The 11,409-nt window shown below is 46.7% G+C and overlaps 1 protein-coding gene across 1 annotated transcript; it reads left to right on the forward strand.

Annotated features, from left to right (window-relative positions):
- The first annotated feature begins 5,201 nt into the window (after positions 1-5,201).
- Positions 5,202-5,746, forward strand: LOC134393263 (polypeptide N-acetylgalactosaminyltransferase 6-like). The gene has a single exon (XM_063118295.1). The coding sequence runs from the start codon at positions 5,300-5,302 to the stop codon at positions 5,744-5,746; it is 447 nt and encodes a 148-aa protein (XP_062974365.1). The 5' UTR covers positions 5,202-5,299.
- Positions 5,747-11,409: the final 5,663 nt, after the last annotated feature.

The following is an 11,409-nucleotide window of genomic DNA, read 5'->3' on the forward strand; positions in this document are numbered from 1 at the left end:
TTGATCTCAAGTATAATATGATTTAGTCTTCCTACTTTTAACTTTTCCTTTTTGTTTCAGGTTAGATCACAATGAAGAAGTTTACAATGGAAAGAATTGCCAACAGGTTATTTTCACAAGATACGTCCACATTAGGCCCTCAACCTGACTGAAGTGAAATGGATTGGACAAAATGCACATTTTTCCAAGAAGATCGTTCTGATGATCTTCAGTGTCCTGCTACTTCAAAAAAAAAAAAAAAAAAAAAAAAGGTGCTGGTGTTAAAATAGTTGCTGAAAGGCTAATTTCATCCAATGAACTAGGAACTTTACCACGTAATATTGCATTCACAAGATTAAACTCTGGAGCAGGAATAGAAACTACACTAAGAAAACACTCTATCAAGTGGCAAAAAAACTGGCAACTAAAATATAATGAGACAGAACTAAAATGGGCCATAAAGCTGTGATTAATACTGGCTTATGGGTTAGCTATAACAGGATGGGACACTAACAGGGCAAATGTCAATCTTCAATGGAGTAAAACAAGGCTGCCTACTGGTGCCCACATGATTAAACTTTTATATTAAGTAACTAATGAATGATTTGGCGAAGGGATGTTCCCACCCACCCCTGAAATTAGCAAATAAACCTCTGCCTATACTCCTCTACATAGATGATGCAGTTCTATTATCGTGGACAAGTATAGGTCTAAGATGTCTTTTAAGAGTTTTGGACTGTTATTGTAAGAATGAACTATTGACGATCAACTATGCAAAATCCAAGGTGTTGGTCTTCTCAAGAAGGAGAATAAAGCGTAAGTAAAAGATCAACAACCACCCTATTGAAGAGGCCACATTTTTCCGATATTTGGGTATTGTATTTCACTGTTCGAGCTCATGGTATTAAGGTCCTCCTGCATTTCTTCTATACGAAAGGAGGACATTATCTTCCCTTACCTATTCAAGTATTCCAGGCTACGTTTATCTCTCTAGTGCTATATGCGTTAGGGCTGTGCACCCACTTCCCTATCCGCCTCGGAGGCCGGTTCGGAGCCCCCGAAGCAGCCCTGGTTCGGCTCGGGGATGCTTCGGGGGTGGCCTGACCCCTCGGCGCTGAAGCCGAGGCAAAATTCGGGCCCTCCGAGGCAACTCGGACTTTTCTGGGTGCCGGCTGTGCAGGTGGACGGTGGAGGCAGGTAAGCCCCCTCCCCCTTCCCCACTTACCTGCTGCCTCCTTCGCCTGCTGCCGCTGCTGCTGACCTTGCATCTGGCAGTGGATGGCAGCGGCAGGTAAGCCTCCCCTCCCCTTCCCCACTTACCTGCTGCCTCTACCTCCACCATGGCGGAGGCGGGGGCAGCAGGTAAGGAACCCACCGAGGGCCATCTCCGAAGCGCTGAGGCAGCCCAAAGCTACAGAGCCAATTGGCTTCGGGCCACCTCGAGCTTCTCCAGAACTGCCTTGGCTTGGATTCGGGGCCTCATTCTGAGGCGGAGCATTGCCCTAAGATGGATCCCAACTCTGGGTACATAAAACCTTTGCCCAATTTGAAATCATGCTAAGTTCCTCCGCAAAGTGCTGGGAGTCCCCTGCTCTATCCCTCATGCACGTGTGCGCTTAGAGATGGGGCAAATCTCCCTGGAGGCCCACACATGGATTCTTAAGACCCACAATTGGCTAAAGGTGATTTTCATTCCAGTGGGCTTGGCTCCTATGACATTAATGGAAGCATGCCAGACAAATTGGAAATCCGTCCTTTATGAGAAACTCCAAAATTTGGGTTTCACAACCAGTAACCTAATAGCTTTGGGTTACACAAAAGCCAAAATGCTAATTCAACAACATATATGGGAGGTGGAGCTCCAAACTCATTTAAGTAGTGTCTCTATCCACTCTGATTACAGGCAATGGAAGGACATCTTTGCCTGCAAATTATCTGCCTGAGCTGCAGGAAAGCTTTTACTCTGGCAAGGTACAATGTATTACCTTCTGCCTTATTGGATGGAACGTTTAGAAGGAAACCATATCAGGAACGGCTATGCCCCTGTGGGTCGGGAGAAGTAGAAACAGTAGGGCACTTTATGCTCCATAGTATTTTCTCTCAGGATTTGCACCACATAGTTATAACTCCTATTTTACAACAGTTCTTGGGGAGAATGGAGAAACAACATCTAACACCTCTACAGTACTTTCAGATAATGAGCACAAGATCACTTCAAAAGTGGCAGGTTTTTGTGCATCTGCAATTAATCAATGGAAACTGAGACTATTTGGTATTACAGAATCACAATCATTTAATTTTAGCTCTAGACTCCTCTGAATGAGTCACAACTTCTATGTATTGTAAGTATTTTATTCATTGGCTTTTATTATGTTTTTATGTATTCTATATTTTATTGACATGTTTTACTGCTTTTGTGCTGACTGTTTAACAGGGCTATGATCAAGATAAAATCAATCAATCAATCTTGTGAGTGTAATGTTACGTGGTAAAGCTTCTAGTTTATAAAATGAAACTAGCTTTTCAGCAACTGTTTTATAACCAGCACATTTATCTTTTATTTTGGAATTAGCAGGAAAGTAACCTGTTGGCACTTTTTTCCATTGTAAACTTCTTCGTTGTGATCTATACTGAAACAAAAAAGAAAGAAAAGTTTAAAATAGGAGGACTAAACGATATCATACTTGAGATCAATCTCAAGTAAAAAAGCAGCCTCTTATGGAAATTTCATATTATTTTCACTAACCCCACCCCACCCCAATTGATGCCACAATACATATGCGTGTTCAAAAAGGTGTAAAATGTTCTCTGGAAGTTTCAGGCTTGCAACACAAAATGCAAGAGTGAAATGAGGGTGAGATCGTGCAACTTGTTGACCAGGGCCGGTGCCAGACTATTTTGCACCCTAGGCAGAGGCACCCCCAGCTCTGGCCCATTTCTGCTTTGGCTTCCTTACGAAAAAAGTGTGTCCCTTGCTCTTGCGTAAGACCCAATTGAGCATTCTCAGCGCCCGCTGTAGCTATGCTCGTTCTTGAAACAAATCCTCATGTTCAGCTATGTAGGAAGGCAGGCAGGGTCCAGGCAAGGCTGCTGGGTGTAGCAAAATGAGAGGGGGGGGGGGCTGAGAGGGAACCATTAACCCTTTGTGCTGAACACAGTTGGTGGGGTGAGGCGAGCGCCATGCAGGGAGGGGGTGAAGGGCCAAAGGAAGTGCCTGCTCCAGAAGGCAAAGGAGTTGGCATCCTCCCTGCATTTGTAGAGGGCGTTGAGGAGGACCAACTCCCAACACCCGGGGGGGGGGGGGGCTCGCAGCCAGGCAGAGGGCAGGCAGAAGTGGTCTGAGAGCATTTGGTGGGTCCCCTGCTGGGGCTCCCAGGGTTGCGCAGAGGGGCGGGCAGTGTGGGTCTGTTGGGTGCAGCCAGGCAGAGCATGACGTGCACACCTGGCTCCTGCCGTGCTCGGTGTGTTGCCCCTTTGTGTCCCTAGCCCTCAGGTGTCTCTCTCATTCTCCAATGCCCACGTCAACAACTACCTTTTGTTTTTCTCTCGGTAGGACTTTTCCCTGCTTTGGGGTGATGGAGCCCAGTGACGATCCGCACCGTCAGCCCCTATTGAGTGGTTCTTGGGCAGTACTGCTGTGCCCCTCTGAGGTTTGCACCCTAGGCGGCTGCCTAGTTCACCTAATGGTAGCGGCAGCCCTGTTGACTTCTCAGACAAATGGGTAGGAATAAAACCTTACTATCTCAACAACTGTTGCTCCTAGAAAAGATTAATAAGAAGCTTTTCTTTTTGGTAGCAAATTTCATGTTTTTTAAATTTGTAATGAGAAATCTTTTCTGTGAGATAAAAAATAACAGCACTATTGTGAAACAACTGAATTTTGGGCACCATTTTCCAAGATGACGGCTGTTACGATTTTTTCCTGAGCTGCCCCATATCTAATTTTAAACTACATGGTTATAAATACAACCATACCAAATTTCACACTTGTATCACAGTGTGCTCTACTAATAAGGAGAAAACTATATATACACATGGAGAAGAATAGAGAAGGAAAATACCCTCAAAGTTGAGCACAGAAAGCTGAAAAGGGCAACTCTGGAAATTTCCAGATTTTTCTCTTGGCACAACTTAAAAGCCAAAATGACCAAACAAAATAATTCACTCAGTTCTAGGATGTCAATGCTTCAGGCAATATCCCCAAAATGGTGCAGCACTAGTGGCACATTGTCACAAGTGCTCCTATGGTTTATTTACATCTTGTTTGAAAAAGATCTGGGAGTTATGGAGTTTCTAAAAAAACCTTGTCGGATAGAGATAGACTAGCGCATCCACAGCTGGAGGGGGGAAATGACTGTGTCCCATTTTCTCCAGCTGTGCCCAGCAGAGGAGAAAGGAAAAAAGGCAGGAAGGGGGGAAGAGAAGGAGGGAAAAAGACAGAAGAGAAACATAGAAAGGGAAGGAAAGAAAAGGGAAAGAAAGTGATGACAGGGGTCTTCTATTGGCTGTCACAGTCTTAGTTATAGGGCTGACCACAAGGCTCAGTAATAACGAAGGCAAATGTTCCAACGGACAGGTTTCTGTTTGAGGGAGTTCAAGCAAAGCAGGACCAGTCAAACAGGCAAAGGGTCCTAGCACAGGCAGGCAGTCCAGTATGCAGCGGATGGGTTGGTATGCGGGGAGATGCCGGGATGATAGCCATACCTGATCTCCCACCGCCAATGTTGGGTCAGGTTGACGTTGTTTAACTGTGAAGTGTTTATATGCTTCTTTGGCCCAATCCAGTCACTCCCATAAGACCTGATGTAGTTTCTGAATTACTTGATCTGTGTTTAGAACTAACGATGGTGGAGAGATCGAAGGGAAGTATCATGGGTGGTACCCAAAATGTACAAAAATGGTGTTTGGTGGGTAGAGGAATGCTGGGACTTGTATGCAAACTCCACTAAGGGCAGCAATTCTGCCCCATTGCCCTGTGAAAGTTGACATAGCACCGGATGTTCTGTTCAAGGGCATGTTGGTACTCTCAGTTTGCTCATCTGTTTGGAAGATGATGGGCCAAAGAGAGGTGGAGTTGTAGGTCCAATGATTATAACAGGGTTTGCCAGAAATGAGCCAGAAGCTGGGTGCTGTGGTCTGAGACTATGGATTCTGGTAAACCATGTAGGCAGAAAAGGTTCTAAATGGGCTCCTTTCAACCCAAACTTTTCCAGCTGCCCGTTTTCGGTTTGGAGAAAGATGGTGAGATTCCACAGAATAAGCAGAGGTTTGAAGAGGCTGCGTCTTTGATGTAGGAGTAGTCGCCGAAGCCACGCTCACGATGAGGCTGCTCCGAAGACATTACGGCCCACTGAAGTTGGCTTTGGGGGGCATTGCCTTTGTGGTCTTCCTCTTCATCATGCAAAGGGATGTGAGCAATGGGGACCAAAGGGAGGAGCCTTGGCTAAAGAACGTTGTGGTCAGGAAAGACCAAATGATTGACATAATGATGGGAGCCGTCAACAACATCCAGGACTCCATGCCAAAGCTGCAGATTGGGGCTCCGGTTCAGCAAGAGGTGCCTGTCTGGGACAGCAAGTCCTGCCTGCCGGGATATTACACACCAGCAGAACTGAAGCCCTTCATGGAACGTCCACCTCAAGACCCCAATAGCCCAGGAGCTGATGGCAAACCTTTCAAGAAGGACCAGTGGACACCAGAGGAGATGAAAGAGAAAGAACGTGGCTACGACAAGCACTGTTTCAATGCCTATGCCATATTACAGTAGTCCTATATCAGCTGCAGTGGTTGCCCATCTGTTTCCAGGCACAACTGAAGGCGCTGGCGCTAACTTTAATATACTAAATGGCGTGGGATTGGGATAGCTGAAGGACCACCTCCTCCCATATGAATCTGCTAGGTTGGTGGGCACAGAGTTCTCTCTGCGTGGAGAGAAGCAAAATGGTCCAGATGATGCCAGGGGTGGGGCTTAGGGGTGGGGCGGGGCTTCAGCTGTTCCACCCTGATATCATCCAGCTGTACAGATTGTCACTGGTGGACAAGCTGATCACCAGGACCGATCCTGCTCCCCTCCACTGCTTCAGACATGATCTGCCGCCCCTCTCTTCCAGCCCCACTGCCATCAGCGTTCTTTAAGCTCATAGACTTTTGTCAAGTACTTTCCCAGGATGTGGAGTTCTTCCGGTTCATGATGGTGGCCTATCTATTCCCTTCCAGCTCCCCCTTTGTTTCCATTTAAACCCAACAGTGCTGTGTGTGTGTGTGTGTGTCTCCCCTCCCACTTTTCAGGTTTTCCGTCAATACTTTACTTCTTCAACCCTTGCAATTTCCCCCAAGCCCACGTAATGTCATTTTATTTATTTATTTATTGTTTATTTATTTCATGTTTATTCCGCTGACGCTGACTATCTTGGCTGGATACGCAGCGGTGCTGCACTCACCTGATGAGCTTCCCCCTCCCCTCCCAAGTCCCGGGCTTCTCCTCACCTGCACTCAGGCATCTCTGTGGGTTGCGGCCTTTTTCGTTGCCTTGCGCAGATGCATCTCCCTGGGCCACGATGTTGGGGGCTCCAGGGCATTGTCCCCCATTGTCCACCAAGATGGATTTTTTCCAAGGACAAATGGGGAACCATCTCGCCTTTGGGATCAGCCCACCATCCTTTGGCAGGGGCCTGATCTTGTTCCTCTTCAGGAAAGAGGTGAACTGCCAGCACCTGCGATTTCCGCCAGATGCGGCTGCAGCGGCTCCCTGTTCTTTGCCGCTTCCTCCTTGACTAGGGTTCACCTTAGATTGGTGGAGGTGAAACAAGCGCTGCAGCTTGGACAGCCTGGAAGGGAGTGAGGAGAACATGAGGAACGGGGCTTGCAGAGGCCTCCTGATCTGCAGGACTAAACTGAGTTTGGGGCTTACTGTGGCTGATGCTATATTGGATTGTGGGATTTTGCTGTGGCTTAATTCTCATTAAAGCAGAGCTGCCCTTTGGGTGGGGAGGATGGGAAAAATACAGATTTTTCTTCAAATTTCATAATCCCCCCTCCCCACTTCCCAGATTTGTTACAAAAATCCTAACAAATCTGGGTTTTTCCTGTCATATGGTCACCCTAGAATGGGACAGCACCCTCTAGTGGTTCTTTTGTAGCGCAGCTTCACCTGCACATGGCAGGAAATGCTGACAAATCCCAACATATTTTAGAAGAGTCGGGTTATTTGAGGCTTATTTTTTAATGTAAAGACTGAGAAAAGGAGACTTTTAGGTGGCTCATGGCAGCGTCAACATGAGCCACGAACATCCGCGAGCGGCCATTCATGAGGGTGCTATAAATCGCTCATTCACAGGAGCCCAGTGAGTTGATGTCAAATTATTTTGATTGACTTGTACCCTACCCAGAGATGTTTTACATAGGGAGGAGGGTGGTCAGAAATATTCAAAGAATAAATTGCTGATCTTCCCCATCCCTGCTCAATGATATGGGCAGGGTAGTGGGGAGGTATGTGTGTTTTTCTCTGAATATCTGGATCTTTTATAGAAAACCCCACCAGAAGAAGGAGCCCACTAGGAAGCATGGTGAACAATGATCAGACAAGAATGCAGAAGCTGCTAAGAAATTCCACTTACATGTCTCACGCTCTTTCTTTCTGTTAATATATTGAAAACCGATGAGCTAACCAACTGTGGTCCGAAAGCATTCAGCCTCTTCCCACACTGAGCAACTCTGCCCTCCTGGCTCACGAAGCAGTGGAGGACATGTCACAAAGACCTTAGCAACGTCGTAACCATGGGCATTATTGCTGTTCAGTGGCACTAGTCTTGGCTTGGCCTTTCATCCATGTTGAGCCTTTCACTCTTACACTTGCGTTTGCTTTTCATTCAAGCTAGATTTGCACATGTGCTCCTTGGAATAGTCTACTTGAGAAATCAACATTCCTATTTAACCCAAAGACCCCATCATTACATTTTCATAACGCTAATAAAAGTAAAACATGAATATAGGTGTTGGGATTTTTCTTAGGGCCAACACAAGGGCTACAGCTGTGTGTGTTTTGTGATATAGATTGAATTGGAAAGTGTACTTTGGAACCTATGGGGAGCAGGCCAGGCAGAGTTGTTTTGACAGTGGAACAGTAGTGCAACCCAAGGCATGCTGGTTTTTACTGGTCAAAAGAAAAAAAGAGTTGTTTTTGGTTGTTTTAGACGCCTCAGAAAAGAACGGCTGTGTGAAGGTGAAGGTGTAAACCTTTTGATAAAAGACTATTTGAATAATTTTATGTGAAGCTGTGCCCTCCCAGCCCCCTTCAAAACTATTATTTTTAAGGAAAATCTTGAATCATGGAGCCCAGAACTGGACACAATACTCTAGATGAGGCCTAACCAGGGCCGAATAGAGAGGAACCAGTACCTCACGTGATTTGGAAGCTATATTTCTATTAATGCAGCCCAAAATAGCATTGGCCTTTCTTGCAGCCATATCGCACTGTTGGCTCATATTCAGCTTGTGATCTACAACAATTCCAAGATCTTTCTCGTTTGTAGTATTGCTGAGCCAAGTGTCCCCCATCTAGTAACTGTGCCTTTGGTTTCTATTCCCTAAATGTAGAACTTGGCATTTATCCCTATTAAATTTCATCCTGTTGTTTTCAGCCCAGCACTCCAGCCTATCAAGATCACGTTGAAGTTTGTTTCTGTCTTCCAGGGTATTAGCTATCCCACCCAATTTTGTGTCATCTGCAAATTTGATCAGCGTTCCCTGCACCTCCTCGTCCAAATCATTAATAAAAATGTTGAAGAGCACTGGGCCCAGGACTGAGCCCTGCGGTACCCCACTCGTTGCCTCTCCCCAGTTTGAGAAGGTTCCATTGATAAGTACTCTTTGAGTCCGATTCTGTAGCCAACTGTGAATCCACCTAATAGTTGTTCCATCTAGCCCACTTTTAGCTAGTTTGTTAATCAGAATGTCATGTGGTACTTTTTCAAAAGCTTTGCTGAAATCAAGATATATGACATCCACAGCATTCCCACAGTCCACAAGGGAGTTTACCCTATCAAAAAATGAGATCAAATTAGTCTGACAGGACTTGTTCTTGACAAATCCATGTTGGCTTCTAGTGATCACCACATTGATTTCAAGGTGTTTACAGATTGACTTCTTTATAATCTGCTCCAGAATTTTCTCAGGGATGGATGTCAGACTGACTGGTCTGTAGTTCCCAGGTTAGGAACTACAGACCAGTAGTTCGGACCGTCTTCTTTATCTGCCTTTCTGGCCTCTACCCTTGCTCTTCCGCCTCCCTCTTTAGCTCTCTTTTAACTAGCTAGGCCTCCATGGCAGCCATTTTGTGACTAGCCACATCTAGTTTTGTGGTGGCGCCCAGAGCAGTTTCTCACATTCCCAAGTGTGCCAATGGGTCCAAAACATTTTGGGTCCATGTTCTAATCAGTGTGATGTTGTTGTGGTCCTTTACATTAAAAGTCTTCGGGCCTTGCTAGACGAGGCCTTAGCGCACTTTGAGACCCGGTTTCCCTGATGTGCGCCTAGATGACGCACAGGGGAATCCGGGCCCAGGCCGCACTGAAGCCTCCTCTAATGCGCCATAAGCGAATGTCTAGCAGGGTCTGTGGCTTTTTGCGGCTACTCGCTTACTCGCAAGTAGCCGGGATAAGCCACGGACTGGGTTCTTACGAGCGCTGTGCTCATCGGCCCGGGGGGGAGAGAGGGGCAGGGGGAAGGCCGGACCCGCCATGAGAGAGGAGGGGAAGCTGGACATCAACGATGGCAAGGGAGGGGGCAAAGATGGGGCCGGACCCACCAGGAGAGAGGGGCGGCGAAGATCGGGACGGGACTGTCAAGGGAGGGGGGGCGAAGATCGGGACGGGGCTGCCAAGGGAGGGGGGGCCAAGATCGGGGACGGGATCGGGGATGGCGGATGGGGGGAGGACGAGTGAGCAGGCAGGGGGCCATGGGGAGGGATCAGCAGTGGGTGGGGGGCTTAATTTTTAAAAAACCCACCTACCTTCTCCGGAGTCTTTGGGCCGTACGTGGCCCCTTAAAAAAAAAAAAAAGGCTGACGCTGCAGGGCTTCCATAGTCCCTGCATGTCGGCCGTCTAGGAGGCTGGGCGGCGCGCGCTAAAGTTAGCATGCCGTCGCCCCGCCTCCCTGCCGGCTTATCCAGCCGGGTCTAGCAAGGCCCTTCAATTTCATATCTGCTAAGTAAGAAATCATGAGGCATTTTCATGTAAACGCATATAGGATTACCCCAAGTCTGTATACGTTTTGTGTAGAATATCAGAATTAATGTTTCATTGCAAACTACATTGCTACTTCCATTAAGTTCTAATCTCTGTAATTGCTCTTGTGTTTCTATAAATTAAGTCTGCTTCATATATGTTAATTAAGAAATCATAAGTTTTTTTGATAAAACAAATAAAGCTTTTTGCAAGAAATTATGTTTTATTTTGTTGGTTTTCATTGCATCTTTGCCTATGTAGATATGCAAATACAATGGTTTACCGTTTACTTTTTCATTACCCTTTCTATTATAATGTAAGACACTTTTTTTCTCTCCATTTTTTATGGCATCAAAAAAGCCCTCTGAATCCTGATGTAGGGCCTCAGCATGTCTTAATCTGCCCTGGTGTAAACCAGCTTTGTGTGTGTGGAGAGAGAGAAAGCTAGGGAGGGGATACTGCACCACAGACGGGCAACCTTTTGAGCAGTGAACCCAACACCCCTGAGAAATATACAAACTGAACACCAAGAAAAGGCACCATCAGCTGCTGCCTGTTCCACCACCACCACCCCATCCTCTCCTTCCCCCTCCTGAAGACAGAGCTACTTGCTGCATGGGGGGCAGGGCAGCAGCTGACCCTCTTCCTGGGTGGGTGACACAGCAGCTGCTACACTTCAGTTGCAAGAGGGGAGAAGCTCACTCCTGCTCTAGCCGGGAATGTGGGCCATGGAATGGCAGCCAGACAACGGTTCTGGATTAAAGCTGCTGGTGGTGAGTTGGTGGGTGGGGGCTGATATCCACAATCTGCTGCCCTTCCCAGCCAGCTGCCTGAACACGTTATTTCAGTCTGCCTAATAGGAGGGCTGGCCCTGCATACTTATTATTTTATGTTTGTAGATCTTCTCTAAATCAGTGATAAAAACAGCTCCCTTGCTGGGCTTTCTTCTTCCAGAGCCATTCTGGGAATACAATGGCCATAATAAACATGCCTCCTACTTTCCTCCCCCCAATTTTTTTTTACAGTTCCCATGGTGGGGAAGTCCCATATATTCCATTTGAACAGCCAGCAGATGGCGCTGCAACATTACAGGAATATCCCGCTATCCAGGAAATACACCAGCTCTTTGATAGCGGAGAATGTGAGTTAAATCTCAGTGGAATAAACCTCAGTATCAGGGGAAGAGGCCACTGGAGGATGACAATG

The sequence above is a fragment of the Elgaria multicarinata genome, chromosome 2, assembly GCF_023053635.1.
Source record: "Elgaria multicarinata webbii isolate HBS135686 ecotype San Diego chromosome 2, rElgMul1.1.pri, whole genome shotgun sequence".
NCBI lineage: Eukaryota > Metazoa > Chordata > Lepidosauria > Squamata > Anguidae > Elgaria > Elgaria multicarinata.

Bases quoted from the DNA above. Each gene is read 5' to 3' on its own strand.
- LOC134393263 (XM_063118295.1), top strand. From the start codon at position 5,300: ATGAGGCTGCTCCGAAGACATTACGGCCCACTGAAGTTGGCTTTGGGG.